Source organism: Triturus cristatus, chromosome 3_2, assembly GCF_964204655.1.
Source record: "Triturus cristatus chromosome 3_2, aTriCri1.1, whole genome shotgun sequence".
Taxonomy (NCBI): Eukaryota; Metazoa; Chordata; class Amphibia; order Caudata; family Salamandridae; genus Triturus; species Triturus cristatus.
In genome coordinates this window covers 176,593,234-176,615,395 of record NC_140584.1, presented here as the reverse complement: position 1 = coordinate 176,615,395, position 22,162 = coordinate 176,593,234, and the positions used below count along the sequence as shown (strand labels likewise).

General features: G+C 39.9%; 1 protein-coding gene across 1 annotated transcript in view; it reads right to left on the bottom strand.

Moving 5' to 3' along the window:
* DPP10 (dipeptidyl peptidase like 10) overlaps positions 1–22,162 on the bottom strand; it is a 1,675,128-nt gene that overhangs the window by 552,361 nt on the left and 1,100,605 nt on the right. The window contains exon 8 of the mRNA XM_085647459.1: positions 19,789–19,909. Coding sequence (XP_085503585.1) covers positions 19,789–19,909 — 121 coding nt within the window. The remainder of the gene's footprint in view (positions 1–19,788; positions 19,910–22,162) is intronic.

Here is a 22,162-nt window from a genome sequence, read left to right as displayed (position 1 = left end):
GTCACTTGAGGGTGGAAGAATGAAAGGCGACACTGATAAGTGGCAGGGAGAAAGAGACTGATAACACTGCAAAGCACACACAATTTTGCACAACGGACGGTTGACTTGGATAATGTTATATTGTTAACATTGTAAAGCACATTTCTCATATTACTTCGTAGTGCTCTATCTGTAGTCTGTCTTTCTGTGTGATTCTGGTCTTTCACACGGATTGGAGTCAAAGTACTCAAGTATCTCAGTGTCTGGCCAGTATATATTTTGCGGAAAGTGGTTGGTAGTATTAGCTGTTGTTGGAGTATGAAATCATATCATCTGATTTCAGTGATTGAGCCACATGATATGCCTTTTTCTAATTTCCTAGGAGTGAATGATTGTCCATGACAGGAGTTTTTGTTGAGTTGTTTTATTAAGTGGCAAACTGTGGAAAATTCCACGAATAAGGAGCTGTTTTGTATGGGCAATGGAGCAGGCATGATGTCTCATGTGATGTTCTCATATTGTGAGCACTGGACTGTGATGTGTCTGATTTATTGTAGGAAATCACCTCATAGCAGGGCAAACAGCTATTTTCTACTTTGTATAACAGGGATTGAATTGTGCATTACGTGATAGCTGCAAAGTTCTAAGTGGATCCAGAGATGCCATGTTGTCCCATGTGAGTGGTGTATCCCACCTCTGGTTGCTTCTTGCACTTTTATATTTGTTATTTTATTTTATTTTAGTTGTTGTTGTTGTTAACTGGGTTATTGCCATCATAAATGGATCTTAGAAAAGTATTTTTGTCGTGGGACAACCCGAAATATCTTCAGTCTCCTGCACTCTTTGATGCCCTGATAGTGACGACTGAGACTCATCCTTCTGAAGTCAATAAATTGCGAAAAAGTGAGTTTGGAAAAATTAACTTTTTATGGTAAGAGACGATTCGATTTTCCCAAAAAAGATGCAAGCACATGGCCTCAAAATATACACGTGTTTGCAGTTGTTGCTAAATCTCCTGAGCTATGTGAAAAATCATTTTGTGCTGGCTAAAAAGTCCTTGTTGTTACCTTTAGTTTCATTTTAGCACCTTGTAAACGTTAGTTTAGAACAGCCTTCCCTCATGAAACTCACTCTCCATCTTATGGATGGCTTCTGGCAGGAGCAGTGGTGAACTTTGCTTTTGTTTTTTAAACCTTTTGGCATATTGCAGCTGTCAGCCAAACCATCACCAGAATAGTAAATTGGGGGTCTCAAGAAATGCAGAAAAATATACGAATTCAAGAACCTCCAAGTACAGGGGAGCTTGTTACACTAGAACTAACAACTGCCATTGCACTTATTATTGTGTATTTATTTATCTTTTTTAATCTATTTATTTTGTATTGTAAAGTTCCAGGTCACTCAGAGAGGATCATGACACTGCTGAGGCAACCGGGGGAAGGAAGAAAACGAAATTACTTAATCAGTATCAGAAGAAAAGTTTTTATGGGCCTTCTTAAATTACAGTTGACAGGAAACTTTTCTGAAGGCAAGACGCTGTTCCACAGTTTTTGGCCTAGATACAGGAGGGAACGCGTCAACATGGCTTTAGGAATCTGTAGGAGTAACAATAAACTCAGGGAGTGAATAGTGTAATCCGAAAGGCAGGATTTTTTTCAGTTCATAGGTCCTATGCATAAACGGAAACAATTCGAGTTGTACTTTCTGTTTTACCGGAAGGCAGTGGAGTGTTTTTCCCCGTGACATTTGATCAAATGTTCTTACTGTATAGTTTCCTGTACGCTGTAATTTGTTAGTGGCAAATTGTTGGTTACATAAGCACTCAGAGAGCTTTGAAGTGTACAAAACTATAAAGCAAATAGTTTAAACAACGCTTTAGGAAATAAAATAATGACTAAAATGCATTAAGCTTCTATTTTTAGAACTGTAAAGTAGCAAAATTCCTACCATGAAAAAACATTATATTTGCAATATTTTTCACAGAGAAAATAAAGTAATTATTTATGTATTCATATCAAATGAACGTAAAGGATATGAAGATAAGTTAAACAATAAATATCCTCTTTTATCAAAATGAAAATACATTTAAATATATTGGATCTATATCTGATTTAAATGATGAATCATTGTGATATGCTTATTGTTAATCGCGTTTATTGATGATTGCTATTGCTCTCTGACAAATAGAAATAAATAAAACATATTTCATGACACTGAGAGTGCAATCAATATTAATATATACAATATATAATATGTAGGAATGTATTAGAAATGTATAAACTCCTATTTTGGGGGCCAAATTTCCAAAGAAATCATGCAAAGCAGCAAGCAAGTAAACAAACAGGAGAGAGCAGAACAGCACAATATTCTAAGTTGTGGTGCTCTTCTGCTTCTGCCCTGTGTTGGTGCACTTTTGGCTATTATTCAGCAAGGCAGACAACCTCACTTCATAGTACAATGGTGTCTGCTTTGTGGTAAGAATAGTTTTTGTGCAGAAAGGGGTCCCATCCTGTGCAAGAAGAATATTTGAAAGCATTTCTCTCTTTGTGTGCTGTAGAATGAAGCAACAAAGTAAAAAGTGAAACATGAGGAGAAATGAAATCATTTCTCCTCGTACTTCAAGCTTAGGTGAGGCACAGGATTTTGTTGAAAATGACTGCCAACAATTCTTTGTAGTTAGGGATTTGCGTCCAAACCCATGGGTGGTTGGATGCCAAAGCCCATGCACCACCCATGGAATGCCTCTTTGGCACAATGTAATGCAATTAATTACTGTATTTTCATTAGCTGCCACCCAACAGAGAAGAGCTGGCATCATTCGCTCAGAAACGAAAGGAAGGGAAAAGAAGCAAACATCTACCTTTTCTGAGCAATAAATGTTTTTTTAGAGGGAGTAGTAATTGTTAGGGTGCAGTTTTGATGGAAAAGTTATTTACTTAAGAAGTAATTTATGGCCAAGTTGCACTAGCAAGTGCAGAATTATTTTAGTTGAAACGTTGAATATGTCAAATGGCCCCATACCATCTGGCACACCTTCAGTCACTTCTGGCATTCTTACACCAAACATATGCCAATTTGGGACGTTTACATTTTAACAGTAAATATGTTGGCTAAAACATACCAGCCTGCAAACTGACTTGGCTGAAAGACCATTTAAACATGGGGCAAGGCTACTTAGGAACTATGAAAGGAGTGGTTGTAAAATGTATTCATATATATTGAAGAACTAAATACCCTCCCCCATATATTAAAATGATTTTATATGTCACTCATGCCTCTATCATCCTATAAAGATACTCCTCATCATATTTACTTGTGGTTCTGGTAAGTCATGGGACTTCTAGGTGACTTGAAATATCCCTGTTGTGAACGTTTGGAGTGTGCTTAGATAATATATCGCTCACTTATGGTTGCATCAATTTGAATAGAATATGGTTCTCCAAGGCACAGAGAAAAATCTGGATACATAACTGTGAGCGCTCAACAGGTTACTCACAACCACTCACATACATGCTAATACATCTTTGAATACACAGAGCAATGTAATGTGTCTTCGAAATTTATTGAAGAAATATTTTAAGCAGTTGCCATTCATTCATATCAAAACACAAAGCTTTTTAAAAAAGTACAAAATGTGTCAGAAAAGACATACATATTATAAGCAAGTGACAATTCCCTTCCTCTGACCAGCATAATGTGTCATGTTCAACACAATTAGATGTATTTGGTACATATTGATTTTAGGTGGAGTGCACCTGTCAAAATCTAGCACAATCTGCCTATACACTCAAACAGTGTGCCAGGGTGTTCTATAAAACTATTGTGCCGATTATGAGATGAGTGTGAGGCGTCCTTAGATGGGATACTGTTTTGCTAAATTATAATTGACCCTGTGTTTCCCACACCCAGATTTTCTGAATGTGGGAACACTGGAATCGATTTTACTAGCTGGACAATGCTTTGGATCAACCAAGGGCTTCAAGGACTTGTTTGACAAATGTATCTTATGACTACATTCTCTGCACCCACAAAGGGGACAGATTGGACAACACAGTACAAATAAATGATAAGCAATATTTCTTAATATTGTATCCTCAAACAGAAAAACATTAGCATCACTAAAAACCTACCCTGTAGTTAGTACTTGTTGGACCTGGCGCTTTTTGCAGGGTCACCCCCAGTTTTTTGCCTCCTATTGCTGAACCCTTTTTGTGAGCATTAGGTCGCTGTGCACTTTGTCCCTGCTAACCAATGGTAAGGTGCTTGTACTCTCTGCATTTAACAATTGGCCTACACCTGACTGGTACATTTACTTTACCTATAAGTCCCTAGCAAATTATATAATGGGCCTGCAAAATAAATACTCCTAGTTGTCCACTAGGAGTATTTATTTTGCAGCACTCTTTTTGCAACCCCCTAAAGTACCATTTTAAAAATAGGTCTCATACCTGCCACTGCAGGTTGTCATTTCGATCTGCCAAATTAAACTTTCACCACACCAAAAGCTTTCTTTTAATACTGCTAAGTCACCTCAAATGTAGGCAGAGAGCATTGTATTTCAGAAATAAGACGTGTACATGTTTTACATGTCCTGGCAGTGAAATATCCCAAAAGTCGTTCACTGTAAGGCCTGTCTCTCCTATTGACTAACACTGATTACATTTAATAGGCGCTAACTTTAGATTTGGAGCTGAAAGAGATATGCTGTTTAGACTGAAATGAACTGTCATTTAAAAAACTCTTTAATAGTGAAATTGGATTTAAAGTTACAATCTTGAAAATACCACGTTTAGAAAGTTGGGATTTTCGTGTCCCAACCAACTGTGCTTTCTGCTAGAATTAAAATTATTTTACACATCACCGAAGAACTTTGCCATCCTATAAAGGTACTCATCTTATTGATTTGTGCTTCTGGTACTTCTAGGTGACTTGAAATATCCTTGTTGTGAACGGTTGGTGTTTCTTTAGCTAATATATCACTGCCTTAGTGTTGTATCAATTTGAATGTAAATGGGCTTGTGTGATAAAAAAGCATCTCTTCTCCAATGCACATAGGAAAATCCGGTTACTTAACTGTGAGCTCTCTAGCCACTAGGAGCAGTTTCAGCAGTGTTTCTTACCTCCAAGGCGGCACAATCTGCAAGTAGCTGCGCCAGCTTTGCTCCTGTTTTTTTACGCTGGTGCTCCTCTCCTCCTTCTGGGGTGCAGACTTCTAGATCTTCCCCTCATGTGTCCTCAGGAGGTACAAGGGAGCCAACGGGCCAACCTCACTTGCCCTTGGAGAGATCCACTGATCCTAGTAGCCAACTGTGGGCAGAGTCCTTAGTTTCTTGTTGCACTGGGTGCTTGTCCTTTCAGTTGTCCATGGCTGTTACCCCTGTCCAATTCGATCAAAATCACTCACTCCCCCTGGTGCAAGAGTTTTTAAATTGGGTTGGAAGGTTCTGGAAGCCTGGCACTTAGGATGCTGCATCACCTCTCCACCCGTCCCAACCCTCCTGCACAGCATGATGGCACAATTCTAGATGATGCTGTCCAGAGGTCACTAGTCACATCTTCTCTGGGGAGCCTCAGCTAAGCCCCTCACTGACATAACTGCCAGGGCCTTTAGCAGCAACACCCTCCTGTGTTGGCTCCAGTTCTGTCGGAATCCTCCTTTGTTCTGTTTGCCTTGGCTGTTCAAGCCCTGGTACAGTTTGGCAGCTAATCGCAAGATGCAGATGTTTTCCCCACCTCTTCTTCTTCAGGAGCTGAGTGAAGCACTGTTAATTGCTCCCTTTTTGTGTGGAGGGCTTTGTTACCTATGCTGGGGAGCTATGTAAATTACCTGTCCCAGGTCCTCAGCTGAGCCAGAGAAATAGGTACATACTAGACAACCTATAAGGTGTACATATGTCTTCTTGGGACATGTATATATGAACAGAGTGCACACTTTTTAACCCAGTTTGATTTCTCACTGAACTTTGTAGGCAAAAGGGAAGCAAAACTGCACGCTAAAGCAATTTTCCCCCAGGTTCATAATACATTCGCACTGCAGACAAAACAGTTAAATATACTGATGTCACCTTAGAGTGCCCACTAATATGATACGGCCTACCCCAGGCCACTATCCAACCCTGCAGAGCCCCCTCTACACTAGGCTACCTGTGGACAGTTACTGGGCTGCCTACAAGGGTAGACTCCCTACAACTGCCCAGCTGACTTGCTGCAACTGGAATTGCCTGGACCTGCAACTGGTCTTGCAACTGGACCTTCCTGAGCCCTGCTGGCCTCTGCTGGAGTGAATTCCTGATCATCAAGAAGTGCACCCCCCCCCCCAGGTCCTGGACCCTTGACTGGCATTAGTTGAGCTCCTACTGTGAAATCTTGATATTGTGAACTCTGAGGAGATAAATAGTTTAGCAGGACTATCCTGGTCCCTTTATCTGGCGCACACTCCATCACGGTCGGCCTGACTTTGTGACTTTGTCCAGTCTAGCACGATCAGATACAGTTTGCGCTTTCTGATTCTTGGCTCCTTTAAAATTGCATATCTTTGATTTTACTGGAACATTTCTTCAAAATTTCTTCTAAGTCCAATGGTAAACTGAGACAAGGCCCAATCCACTTAGAGTATACTATCCATGCTCCATTGCGATTGGGCTTAACTTATGACTTTGGCCCAGTCTCGCACGAGCAGATACCCACAGATGGCGCTTTGGTTGTTTAAACGCTATTTTTCACTAAAAGCACTAACATTTCATAACTATGGTTCTACTGATTGGATTGAATTAGTTTTGCTCTCATTATATTTATAAAAATGTCTTTACTTTCTAAATTAGTATGGGATATTTATTGTGTTGTGTTTTCACTTTATTACTGTTTGAGTGCTGCATAGACACTAAATACATTGTCTTCAATTTAAGCCTGACTGCTGCTGTGCCAAGCTACCAGAGGGTTAAACACAGGTTAATTTAGTCACTCTTGTGGCTCACTCTGACACGGATTGTGGTTGTTGCTTTAGAAGAGCCTTCACATCCCTCAATCAAAAAATCCAATCTCCTACAATTGTTTATTAACTTTTCTCTAATTTTCCATATTTATTGAGGAATTTTATTGTGCTGTGTTCTTTACTGTAAAATTGATGGTACTGTTTAAATTGAACACACAGTTCTCTGTATTCCTGCTACTGGCCTCAGGTAGAGTGAGTCCTGAACCCTAAAAGCTGCTCCCTGGGTCCTTGGCTGGCATCAATGAGACCTCCTCGGAAAGAAAAAGTGAAAGTCCTGAAGTTTAGGCTTTTCCCAACCACAGCAGGAACTGTCCGTGCCAAGACCCTGCCATCTGTGGTGAACACCAATGCGAAACTCTGGTGAGGCCTGCACTTTGCAGCAACAGAGACCATCAGCGACGACCAGCAACCCAAGAGCTACACTTAGTGCTACAGCAATGCATCGCTAGAGACCACCAGCAATGACTGGCAACACGAGAGCAGCACTTTGTGCTATGGCAACGACAGCCTACGGTGACTGCCAGCACAAAGCCACAGCACACGACTGTCCAAACTCTTCACACCAGACTTAAGAAGGGACATTTTCTGCGGGACTAACCTGGTCCCTTTATCCGACCCGCGCCTCATCACAGCAGGCTTGAACTTGTGATTCTCCTCTTGTGTAGCATGAACAGATGGCAAAGACGGGCACTTGTGCTTTAGGATGCTATTTTCACTTAACACATTGAACGTGAATATCTCTGGTTCTTCTATTTGGATTTTTTGTGGTTGTGCTATGATTTCATTTATAACAATTTGCTCTTTATTTCTAAATTGGTTTAGGATTTTTCTTGTGTTCTGTTTTTACTTTATTAATGTTTGTGTGCAGAATAAATGCTTTACACATTGCCTCTACATTAAGCCTGATGCCTTTGTGCCAATCAACCAGAGAGTTAAGCACAGGCTAATTTAATAACTGTTAGTGGTTCACCCTGACAAGGATTGTGGTTGCTACCTGAGTAGAGCTTCCACACCCTAAACCAATAATCCAATTTCTTACAGTACTCAAAGCTCTGACCTTGACAGACACTATTTCAGGCATTTGGTTGGTGACGCTCTATTCAGGATGTGTCTTAGACTACTACTAATCTACTATAGTACCATTGCTTCATTTCTAAGCTGAAGGACTACTTAGCCCATGAATAAAACAGTTCAGAAGAAAGTACAGGTGAATTTCATGACATCATTTATCTACCAGAATGACACATCAATGGAAAGATACTTTGTTCATGAGTAGTAATGAGTTAGGTGATAATTAAATTCAGTTGAGTAATAATTAACACCTCCAATCACTGCCTAGAGATTGAATGAATCTTCTTCTTATAATTGTTATTATTATTATTACTAGTATTGTTGTTGCTATTGTTATATAATTATCATTATTATCATCATTAATGATAATAATGATAATAATAATAATAATAATATTATCATCAAATTCATCATCATCATCATCACCTTCCCACTTTTCCAGCAGTTCCTGTTTGCCCCAGTGCAAACAATCCCAGAATGCACCTTAAAACTCCAAAATGGATGAAACCTTTCTCCCTTGTGCAGACTATTATTTCTACATCTCACCTGTGTCCACTGAAGACTGATTCTGGTAGTACCTTCTCTCCCACTAGGTTCAGAGCCAGCCCCAGTTTGGGCCTGGGAAACAAAGGCTATCCCCTCCTCTGTGCTCCCCTAACACTAAACCATAAAGGGGCATGCTTACACTTTGTCTCTTTCAAGTTAATAATAAAGTTTCTGGTCCCACTTCAATTGGTCTTCCTGAGCTGACAGGGCTCAGATGCCCCACAACCAGCCTATCCTGTTACCAGACCCAAGCAAATGGTCTGCTCTGGGATAAGTTTTCATACCTGATTAAGGTCAAGCACTGGCTAAGTAGCTGTTGGCAGGCTAATGCAAATTAGCCCAGAGGAGCTAAAGGCAGGGAAAAAGTTACTTTTCAAAGTTACTTTTTCTAAACATCTTTTGAAAATTCAACTTCCCCTATCAATTTTATTTTTAATAAACATGGAAAATAGACTTTGATTGCTTTTTCTAGCTCTTTCCTGACAAAGTTTACAAATTAAAGTTTATAATGTGCACTTTAATATTTCCTATGATCCAGCTACATCCATGCCAATGAATATAGCTTTTGGGGGATAGTCACTGGAGGACAATTCCAAGTTTAACATTGCACATGGTCCCTTTTAAACATCATGCGCCCTACCTTGTAAGAAACAACTTGTACTTAGGTGTGACTAATCAACATTGAACATCAGGCATTCCTGTCTGTCGTAAGGGTGACAGGTTTAACAGCAGTTTTTTAGGCTGTTGCAGTCAAGATACACATGGACATGAATCCACATTTTAGGAGATAACTATGTTGATGACACTACAGGAGCAGTAGTCCATAGGTGGCATTTAATTTCTAGGCATCTATGAAAGACATCTAAATTCACATTTTATAATAGATTACAAGCAAATTAGGATCAGACCACTTGACAGCACAGACTGGCCTTTGAGTCACTATTGACTGCATTATAGAAGGGTCCAAAGGTGGGTAGGAAACAATAGGCTCATCCACCACGGCAGTGTCCCAGTGGAGGGGAGGAAAACAAATGTGACTAACAGGAACTTGCCAGACACTGTAAACAGAGGTATCTCTACGGTGCACTGAGGATAACACCTTCAATAAATGGACAATCACCATCTAAAGAACCACAACAATTGATGATAAAGCAAAATGGCTAATCATGCTCTCCTGCGTATGGTAAAGTGATAAGCAGTTGCAAGATGGAGTGGGCCGTAGGCTGCAATGCATGACTAAAGATACCCTAATAATATACCAGTAGAAGAGAGGCTCTGAAAATACCCTCCAAAGAAATCTGTAGGTTGAGCAGATTAAGAGTATATACTTGTGGGTGAATCCCCTTGAAAACTAGTCACACTTCAGATGTTAACTGGGCCTGGATGCAGTTGAGCCTCAACCTGCACAGATGGTCAGCACTAAAAGAAGGAAGCTGACAATCATTGAGGCACGCCTATTGCAGAATATTGTGAATCAGTACTACAGCAAAACATGTAATGGTCACTTTCAAAAGATACAAATATCATAGCTGAGAGCACGAAGAAGCAGCATCAAGTAATTAAGAGGCGCATACAATGAGGTAGTGTTCAAAAACCTTCCCAGTGGTGACAGCTGCTACAGTCACCCCTTGCCTTATTAGAATGCCCCAAAGCACAGCCAGTAATGGCAGGGTGACCGGCAATCAGTATACCACCCACCTGAAAGAGTGATGAGTTGAAGTGATGCCAGACATGCCATAAGCCATAAGCCTCACATTGGAGATAGACAAGTAGGGTACATCCCCAATCAGGGAAAACTAGACAAACACTCCCAGTATTCTTCCCCTCCTTGTGGAGTATGCCTTTGCACCCACCACCGACATCTATGCAGTTAGGCTTCTGTGGCATCCAAACCCGATTTACTTCAGTTTGGTAATATTTGCAAACAGCCTTAGAAAACAAGAGATTAATGGATTAGGATCAACTTATTGCGACAAGATCTTCATCATGCAGTAGATTGGGTCACAGAAGCAGATGGCTGTATATCTCAACTTGATGAGCATATAAAAGAGCTGCAAACTACTGATGCCTGCCTCTTGGCAACATCCAAGTTTCCATGGTAAGATGTTCATGCAGAAGACACTAAGAGAAGAGCTAGGTGAAGCAGCCAATGTTTTTCTGGGTTTCCCGGAGGAAGTAAATTTTTCCTTCCCAAGCAGATCAATTTCTGGAGAACAGTCTCTACACTGCCTTTTTCCCAGGGAGAATCTTTCCCACTGCTTTATTATAAGACATTGGGTTACTGATTGAGTGGGTGAACCCCTACACAAGCAGCAACCACAATACTTGTCGGGATGGTCACAGGCAAACCCCAAATTAACCTGTGCTCAGCACTCTGGTAAATTGACAGGGAGCAGTCAAGCTTAACTTAACATGCAGCACTTTGAACAGTAACAAAATGAAAGCACAACATAATAAAAATCCCACAGCAATTTAGAAAAATATAACACCAGAATCACAAAATCAAATTAAATAGAACCAGAGATATGCTATTTTAAAGATGTAAGTAAAAATAGCGCCAAAAAAGCACAAACCACCACTTGCAGCTATCTAGTTGTGCGAGACCGAGTGAAAGTAACAAGTTCAGGCTGATTGCAATGGAGCGTGTGGTGGATACAGTGACCAGGTTAGTCCAGCTGTAAGAGTTACCTCCAAAATCCAGCTCAATGAGTTCCATTGATGGTGGAAGTAGCTGCAAGGGGCAGGGAGAGCATCACAGATGGTCGTCGATGTAGCATGAAGAGCAGACTAGGCATCACATATTGTCGTCGCTGTAGCACAAGGCTCCTGTTAGCATCAAAGACGGTTCTTGCTTAGGCTTACGTTGATGGTCCCTAGAAGCTGTTGATGCTGTAGAGCAAAGCGAAAATCAAGCATTGCTGTGTGTCATTTTTGGTTCACGTTGGTGGGGGGGAGATCTTAGTGCGAAGAGCCCTGTTTGCATTTGTGAAGAGTCCTAAAACTTCAAGGGAGCTCAACTGACTCCCATTTGGAAGTTATTGCTTATTAATTTTAAAAAGGTAGCTCCTGTGTTGTCCTATTGGAGAAGCAGGGCTTGCAGTAGTGAAAAATGGATTTAGGAGCTTTTCACTACCAGGACATGTAAAACTTAAACTTACATAGCCTACTATTTAAATACATTGCACCTTGCTTTGTGTGCTGTTTTTGACGTTTCCCAGTGGCAACTTATATGTATTAGAAAGGCAGGTTTGAGTCTGGTAGAAGGTTTATTGACATGGATGGTGCGTGCAGTGGTCCACTTGACTGCCGTTTGCGACCCCCGATGCCTGAAGCTAGCATTTATAAAATAGGAACTAACACTTACAATTTGTACTTTGGAAACAAGCACCACCTGTTGGAGATGGCCATCTTTTGTGTGGTATTCTCCAGATTTCCTTCTGTTGCTGAACCTGTTTTTGTTGGCCATAAACACCTTACCTCTGCCAACAAATTTATCACAACAAAATTCTCACTCATTCTTAATTTCATTAGGTAATCAGTTTCCAGTGGTTTCTTAATATTTGTAAGGAGTATGTGTAGAAATTTGTTGTGGGACCCATACCTGTATAAAATAAAGTTCATCATCATGCAGTATTTATTCATGCTGTACAATATAAAAAAGTATTACCACTAATAAAATATTAAAACACTAAGATATTATATACTTACTCCAAGTAAATAGCCTGTCTCACAACACAAAGAGGAGGGGATAGAGTGTATCCTAAACATTTATAGAAAAGGCAATATGGCCTACTTAACATAAATATGCTCCTTAGAGGTGCTCCAATGACAAACCTGTGTAAGTCATGTTAATTCCTACTAAGGTATTCATTTAATTAATTGAATCTACTCTCTGAACAAACCTTTGACCTACTGTACAAACCCTTTCTTTAATTTGTACAAATCCTTAAGTGCATAGGATGGTGTTTATATAGAAAATCAGAAACAAAATTATTGTGATACATAATAGCATGTCAAGAATATCAAGGATATAAATATTGTGAATTTGTATAGGGAAGCAAAGGTTTACTCTACATAACTCTACATATATGTACCTTGACAATATATATTTTTTCAAGATACATAGACATGGAGTTAAGAATATCAAATTTATACTTATCTATTTGCACTTACCTTCTCAATATTTTGGTCCTCGATATTTTCGACACTATATGCTGTCTACACAATATATTTGTTTGTGATATTCTGTCTGTGATCCGTTTAGGACAGCAGGTGTTGAGGTTGCAAAAAACCTTAGTAGTGTGAGTTGAAAATGAGTTCGCAAATCACAATGTTATATTATAAGTCTTTCTGAATCAGGAGGTAAAGTAGGCGTGAAATCAGCATGCCTCCTTCCTAGTGATTCGGAACTATGTGTTAATGGTTTGAAACTGATATTGCAGATGCACGTATACTACTAGCAAGGGGTGGTATAAGAAATCTGAATATCAGTTTAAGGGGTGGGAACCCACTTAAATAATAATCACAATCCTTGTCAGGATGAACCATTTAAGTCATTAAATGAATCTGTGTTTCACCCTCTGGTAGCTTGGCACAAACCGGTCAGGCTTACCTCAGAGGCAATGTATAAAATATTTAAGCATCACCCTAAGAGTAATAAAAAGAAAACACAACACAAGAAAAATCCTAAACAAAAAAAAAACAATTAAATAAATAAAGTTACACCAAAATGGCTAAAATCTAATAAGTAGAACTGGAGATATGAGTTTTTAAAATTTGAGTCACAAATAGTGATAAATTGCACTAAGCACCAACAGCATCATATGGCCATGCTAGGGACAATGTCAAAAGGCCGACCATGATGGACCACCAGTTGTTTACAGGGACCAGGTTCATTCCGGTGGAAAATTCACCTCCTGACTTAGGAAGCTTTCTAGAGAACAATTGGTTGTCAGTTAGTCTGTAAACCTGGCTCTTGTTTACAGTGGCTGTTACTAACTATGAGGTGGGATCTCAAAGTAAAGTCAGTCACTTTTAATGGTGAGTAGTGACTGGAAAACACATAAATCCCAAAACAAAAAGACAAAGGTTCGCATTGTAAAAGAGATGGCAACCCTCATCAGCACGGTAAAAGATGGAGGTCTATATCTCTAAAATAAGCAAGACACCAGACCATGCAAACAAATGCATCCAGGGAGTACAAAGATTATCTAGTGAAGTAGAACAAAAGGAGACATAAGGTACACACGGACAAAAAACACAATGAGCCGACCATATCACAGGAACAGGAGCCTGCTTGGGCAAGCATACCCTCCTCAGGACCTCATGCAAGAAATGTTAAACATACAAATTATCTGGCACATACACCCAAGCCAGGCATAGGAAATGATGGTCTAAACTGCAAAATGACCCCAGGTACCTTAAATCAGGGAAGCAGAACCAGGCGTTCGGAGACCATATCTGAGAAATAACTAAGTATACCACACATCTGGCAAGCTCCCGTCTCACAAAAACCATTGGTGGGTAAAGTAACATGATGTAACCACAAACCGGGACCTAAGAGAGACAGAGACAAAACCCAGAAGTCCATCTAGCAGACCCCACATAAAAAGAACAGTAAAGGAAATAGCTCAATGTCAGATCAATATATTAAAGCATGAAGCATGGAGAAAATACATAATGGAAATAGGGAGAGGCACCAACTTTACCTGTTTAAATGAAGCACTTGGGTTTTGAGAGAGATCCTTGAAAAACTGGTGGTTGGCCATACCTTCACTCAACAAATGACAATGGCAACAGGAGGACTTGAGCCTTTAACATTCAGACTGAAAGCCAGGGGCACGAACCACTAGGTTACAAGCAATTCCCCAAGCAAAAAAAAACAGTACTCAAAAGTTGAAATGGGCCATGTCGAGTCTCCACTCATGATCTGAAGATGGTTGTAATTGAGAGACGGGAATCACTTAAATCACCAAACCAACCTGCTACTGTAAACCAATCAAGAACTAGAATGCAAGCATGTCCAAAATAGACTAATACGGAATAGCAGAATCTGCAGTCACCAGGATAACACTGTAGAATCCCATAATAAAAGCAAAACAAAACAAGAATCCCATCGACTGGAGAGCGGACCACAGATGTCAAGTGGGATCATAGCCAACTACAGAGATGCAGTAGCAATGGAATAATAACCCAGTAAAAAAGAGCTACCCCATAAGATTCTAATCGGGGACCAGAACCTATCTTCGCAATCCAAACTAGGACAAGATGAACAAAGAACACTGATTAAACATGGTACAGCTCACAACTCTGCCAGTAAACTAAACTTTGGAGGACATAAAAGACAGACAAGACTGAGGAATAGCAGACCCATTTGAGCTGGTAATCTGAATCAAAAGAACAGCTCCTGACAAGAACACCAAAGAGAGAGAGCAAGAATAGTAGATGACTGCAATGAACCCTTATTCTGAAGCAACCCTACAACAGTAAAGATCATGCAATCCAAACCAGATCAAATCACTGAAAAATCAGATGCACCAAGGCATGAAAACAAAAGACATCTTCTAATCCAGAACAGTAACCTTGATCTTCTGCAATAGAATCTTGGCACACAACTGAAACACTCTCATAGAGATTCAAAATTGAAAACAGACAATAAATTAGGAAATGTCAACCATCATGAGGAAGCACAAGCCTTACAGTGTAAGTACACGTGGAAGAGTGCCCGGTTATAAATAATGTGCAAAAGAAATCCACTCCTTTATAAATAAACAGAGCATGGTGGCAGATACAATATGGTCAAATGAAAGTTGTTGCAGGGCAAACTAAAACCTAAAAGCATAATAAGCATTCCTAGTTCAAGGTTATTGGAGAGACGATCTATCTTTATGGCACCCGAAACAGAAACTCCTGGTGATGGGATACAGCTTAAAACAAAATATACCAAGTTGGATGCCAAAAGCACATGTACACCTACTAGCGTCACATATTACTTCAAAGGAAAACAAGATCATGTCAACATCAGTGTTCCAAGCCATAACTTAGACCCCGACAGAAGCGCCACTACTGTCCTCATTAGTTCCACAGATAAAATGACATTTTATTGTAATGAAACAGACCTTTAGGCCGACACATGACCCTGGGTTGAAGTTGAAGCAAACCTTTAAGTTTCAGGTTTTAACTTCTAGGTCACAAGTGACTCTCCATCATGTCTTTGCCATGCATCTCACTGTTCATGACCTTCACCCTTAGTGAGATTAGCACTTGACTGCATCAAACTGCAGGCAGCTCTGGTCGGGAAAGTATCCACCACATCACCGGCACTGTGTCTCATATGCCACAGAAGGACTAGTTTGCAGCACTAAATCATGCAATAGTACCTGCAACTTCCCAGCAGAGCTCATGCAAAATAAAAAAGGAAGGATGCCATGTAAAGGGGTGCTTCCCCTGTAGTAGAGGCCCTGCCTGTGGCCAGAGATGTTTTAAGACATAGGCAAAGTGGGCTTTGGCCCAGGGCCCCAGTCTTTCAGGGGGGCCCTTGTCAGAACCAGCTCTTTTCTTCAGAGTCTTGCCCTAATTACCTTGAATAATTCTTAAACAGATTGTTTTAAATTTTGTTTTCCTTTAATTTATTTCTAATGTGAGTGATGTATGAGAGTCTATTGCAGACATTTTGCAGAGAAATATTGTATTTGTCGCTCATGCAACATCTATAAAAAAGTTTATTTTAGATCAAACAGAACCTCACATGTGAGAAATGGGAGGGTGTCACAGAGAATATTTGAAGTAATAATGGTGAGCTGCTGCTGTGTTATAATATTAAAAACAACCATCACTATTCCTGACTATTTGATGTAAACACATTTAGAATTAAGATGAATGCGCCTGTGCACTGTCAGTGAATTGACCAAAGGGGCCATGAAAGAACTGAAACGGGATCATAAATTCAAAGCTGTTCCAAACAGGGCTCCCCAAAATACTTGTGGTCAAGGGCCCTCAAAATCCTTAAGATGTTGCTGCCAGTGGCATCCAGCATCATGTCAGTAATACACCAATGAGGACTCAGAACATGTGAAAACCTCAAGGAAGAAAGGCCTCATAATCGCAGTGCCAAATGCAATCCAGACCAAGCAATGAAAGTGATGGCAACAGTGAGATTTGAATCAAGCTAGAAAGTGGCTTTGGGACCCTGGGACTATTTCCAACTGAGCAAAGGCAACCTAGAAAACATCTGCCTGGTACCAACCATGTCCTCCTCAACTAGATCGTGGCACCTGCAAGACTGACAACACAAAGAATGGAGAAAGAATGCAGGGAAAATCCCTAAAACACTGGGTCCTATTTATATAAAAAAGCAACAACATGTGTAACCTGAAGGCTATGGACTGTTCTTCGAACATCAATATGCTTCAAATTACTTTATTTTACTTTTATTTAAGAGTAGCAGACATCTATACAGTAGAAAGTTGACGGTGGATGTAAAACTCCTAACTTCAAACCCCAGAGATTCTATCAGCAGTCTGGCTTAAATACTTTGATCAATGAGAAAAGGCTCCCTTTACAAATCTAGGACCTGCAGAAGCCAACTGACTCACAGAATGTACGAATCCCAGAAAGCAACAAAAGTTACACTTGCAAAACCAACTCACCTTACACTTACCTGAGGGGACACAAAGTAATGACTTGCCTCTGAAGCAGACAAACAAAACTGAAAGTACTTGATGCCCTGCAGAAAGTTATCCTGTGAAGAGGTGCGGGGTTTCAACAAATTTAGGTTAGGGGAAAATAAAATGCCTATTCACTGTTTGAGCATCAACTTGTGTATTAGGACTGTGTTGATGAAGATGGATGAGGTTGGAGGTAATGGTCCGAGTTTCCGTAAGAATGCTCAGTGCATTTTCAGTAGCAATTCCATTTTTCTAACAACCCTTCACAGTTTTTAATGAACAGGACAGGTTTTAGTGTTTTTACAAATTTTAGTACTGAGGTTGTTTTTACATTGAAAAACACATGACATTTGGCAAACATTTTCATATCAATTTGGTCCAAATTATTTGTAGTTATAACTGATTTTTGGACTATTAATTTTGAAAGAGCAATTTATTTAAAAATTAATTGCCCAAAACTGCACACAGTACCTGATTTAGGGACCACCACCCAGCCTCTACTCTGTCTGCCAATTTTAGAAATATCCCCAACCCTGCAGACATGTCTACATTGGTATAAACCACCATCATGGCGGTTCCTGCCAGTGTAGGAAAGGTTTGAGGGACAACACTGTTTAAAAATGAGGGCCTGCCAACAAACTTTTCCAATTTGTTTTCCAAAAAGAAAGACCCAAAGAGGGAGTTTGTTATTGAAAAATAAAAACTAAAGACGCCCCACACATGATGTTTCTCCCATGGTGTGGGGGGTCATTTTTTTTTTTATCTCTCACTACCAGGATATACCTGACAGTATCGGATGGTAAAAAAAAGCCACCCATCTGCCCACTCTAAATAGGAAGATGGTTGGATGCCTTACTTCTGAAGGGCCCTACTCTCTAGAAATTGGGGAACGTTTTACACGGATAGAGTACATTTTACACCATTGGTGTAAACCTGGAAGTCTGCCCCCCTCTAAATCCAGCGGAAGGACCAAGAGTTTGGTAGAGAGGGTACTCCGAAACTGTTACAGCAGAAAAACTCTCTCTGCCAAACTGTAAGTCAGCTCCACAGTAGCCTATCCTGTCATTTAAATCACTCTGATACTGTTTAAGAATTTCATAGAAGGAGAAACGCAGCTAAACACATTTGTTAGGGTGTTTTGATGTTGGAGTTGTTAATAAACATGAAAGGCCTCTGGAATTTTTGTTTTAGTTAAAATGCCATTAAAATGTGTTTGAGGAATTTTAAATCAGTGTAAATGGTTAGAAAATGTTGCAAGGTTTACTTAAACACAATTCATATTTGTATTTATGATTTTGAAACTAAAAGTTTTTGAAAAAGTTTTATGAATTTAGGAAAGCTGGAAATGAGCTTTGAAAAGCAAAATAATATGTTTACATTTTGAAATCTTTATTAATTATTTTGTTTGTTTTCAAAGATTAAGGGCCTCATGTAGGAAGCCAAATACCGGTCGGTAACGGCCGATTTTCGGTAATTATACCATTACCGACCGGTATTTTGGCTTTTGAGATGTAGGGGGAGAATTTCATGATTCGGTATTTACCGAATCGGTAAAATTACCGAATCGGTAATATTACCGATTCGGTAAATTTACTGATTCGGTAAATACCGAATCCTGAAATGAGATGTAGGGGGAGTGTGTGGTGGGTGTGGGGATTCGTTATTTACCACCAACTAAAGGTTGGTGGTAAATGACGAATAGGTGAGAAAAAGCATTTTTGTGCACGTTTAAGTGTGCAATGTGGCAGACATACATGCCCTTAGGGCATGTATGTGCGCCACATGTGCACACATGGCCGAATCAGGGGTGCAACAGGGTGTCAATGTGACACCCTGCCACCCTTGAATGTGCTCCCCCATTACCGAATCGGTATTTACCGATTCGGTAATGAGGCATACCTTCCCATCAATGGGAAGGTATGCCTCATTACCGAATCGGTAAATACCGATTCGGTAATTACCGAATTATTCCGAATCGGTAATTTTTACCGACTCATTACCTACATTGCATTTACCACTTCATAAATACCGAATCGGTATGATTCGGTATTTATGAAGTGGTAAATGCCAGCCCACCTACATAAGGCCCTAAATGTATTGAGTAGTTTTTTTTATTGAAGACTTCTAAATGATTTAGATACGTTTCGCAAAAAATATTTGTAGACTATAAAAATCTCCTAAAAAACCTCATATGCAACTTTAAAGTCCATCAAAGTTTTTGAAAAACCCCAACTGAACTTTACCTGATGACTGGAATGTAATTGTTATGTGCTTGTTAAATCAAACAAAACCCATAAATTAGCATGACGTCAATAGGTTGCTTTTCACTGTACAAATTCATAAAGAACAAGAAATGAGTGAGTGAGTGAGTGAGTGAGTGAGTGAGTGAGTGAGTGAGTGAGTGAGCGAGCGAGTGAGTGAGTGAGTGAGTAAGAACATTTCTGTGGAATAATATTGGTGAACTTTGACAAGAAACAGGTACATTTTCGAACATTTTCAACAAAAACATTGCACTGTGTATTCTCTCTGACTTACCTTCGTACAACCAGTCTGCTATTCCATTAAATATGATTCCCTCCTTCCCCGAAGATGTTAGTCGCAGTGAACTACTCTTTACATCGGGCTGGTAGTAAATGTTGTTTTCAAAAATGTAGAGCTACAAAAACAATCAAAGAGTACAAAAAAACAGAGGCGTTTTATTTTCTGGTTTAACATCTCTATTGTTAACATTAAAAAACTGTTTGTACATTTCAAACTAAAATATTGTCTCTATTGTTGTTCTGCATAGTACGCTGTATTTTCTATGATTTAAACATTGCTAGAATGCTACTGATTTGTGCTGAAATAAAAACTATTTGAAGTATTCAACTTAACCCCTTTATTTGGAAAACACACTGCTATGGGCCTCATTACGATGTCGGGCAGAAACTTTACGTCCGATACACCGTCTCTGATTTGGGAACCGAACTTCTCACGGTCGGCGGTTCTGCCCGATTGATTACGAGTCCCATTGTTCCCTATTGGAGCCTGTGTTCTCCCGACAACACAGACTTTTGTGGGGAAATGGTGTTCGTGTACAACAATGCACCCTGTCACAGGCAACCCACGGTGCCTTCCACACAGTGCAGGGTTTTACAGGGGGTCCTTTAGGTACCCCCTCGGCCCCCAACCGGAGGCTGTAGGATGAAGGGAGCCCTACTAGATGCCCCCAAAGTCACTTCCCAAAAGCCTTTTTGTGTCGGACAGGTCGACTCGGAAAGGCTGTTGGAAATCAACATCGTAATCGGTCGGTCAGAAATGATGTTCATACAGGTACACGATGTGGGTCCGACTTTTTCGGATACAACAAGAGCCTGTTGGAACAAATTCGAAATAACCGCGCAGTTTACTTTCGCACCACAAACATCGTTACTGGTTGGGTGGATTGTAAACCGAATGAGTCAGTGGGAAGGGTTCCGATGCAATCTAGGAAATTTTGATTGTCGGGCTAAGGCTTTCCACCAGACATTGTAATGAGGCCCTATGTTGTAAGTGACTCAATACCAATGCAAATAAGCAGGCTACATAAAATGTATGGAGACATTATTTGAATATCAAAAACAATTATCTCACACTGACTACATGATAAGTAGATGTATGGCTCAATAGGATGTTGTTTATCAGTTGAAACTCAATTCCAAGTTGAGATACTTTTCAACCCTTCAACTTGATAAATTTAGCAGTCTATAAGGCTAAACATATACATGAATGATAACTCTTCTGTTTTCCTGTCACTCAACCGATAGGCCTCTCTGCTGCACCAGAGATGGGTTCAAGCAAGCACAGCAGAGGCCAAAGTAACACCATGCTCCATAGTTGTCCCACCTAGGCTCTCCTCCTCAAGTTGCTCACACGTACACATCTAGACTGCACAGTAACACAAATGTCAATGTTTGACTATCACAGAAAAACCTTCAGCAATCTATATCAGACAGCTGCACCCTTGATGTGGTAGTGTCTTCGTTTTTTTTATTTATTTACATACCACCCCTTTGATAGACCTCGAGGTCAGACATTTACACCTAGAATGCCAAAATAATGCAACAAGCATTTTAAAAACACTTTTGGGGATACCAAAATCGAGTGTTGTCAACCGAGCATATGGTACTGCTTTTTAGGGATACCACTCAAATAGCCAATCTTTATTTTCCACAAATGGCTAAAATCACCCTCAACCATTCTCTCTCACATAATATGAATTAAAAATAGCGTATGAATTTCCTTCATTTACTATAGTAAAGAATAAACCCACACATCTGTAAAAATATGAACTTCTGTTGTTGACAAGATTTAATTCCAGTCATTTTTAAACAGTAACTGTTCTACAGTGCAGACTTTGTAAACATTATATTACATAAAATGTTAATTTTAGCGTCAATAAAAATATATTCACTTAAATTCAATGCATGACTGTGACTAGGCTGATATTTGGCTTTATCTTTAATTGTAGCTTAAGAGATTTGCATACACATGAAAGGCATGACATCATTATAAGCAATTATTCACCTTTCCTTTAATGAACTGTATTTAAACAGCATATACTTGTAGGCACAAGTTACTCAGGGCCAGATTTACTAACATTTGATGCAATGCAGCAAGACAACAGAGTTATCCTTTTAGGAGTTGAATGTACATGTGTTAAAGGCTACACCCTCTTCCACAGCACCTTTATCAACAATTCCGCAAATAAGTGAGGGCTCAAACAAAGAGCGGGTTCAGTGGTGTTACAAAAGGCCCCACAATCCCCATAGTGCAGGGAGGCCCCAAAAACAAGGGGGTGTCCTCACCACTGTACTCTGTCCTGAGGGCTCCTGAGTGAGTCCGGAGGGGGGGGGGTATGGGCTCCATTAACTTTGCAGGATCGGGGGGA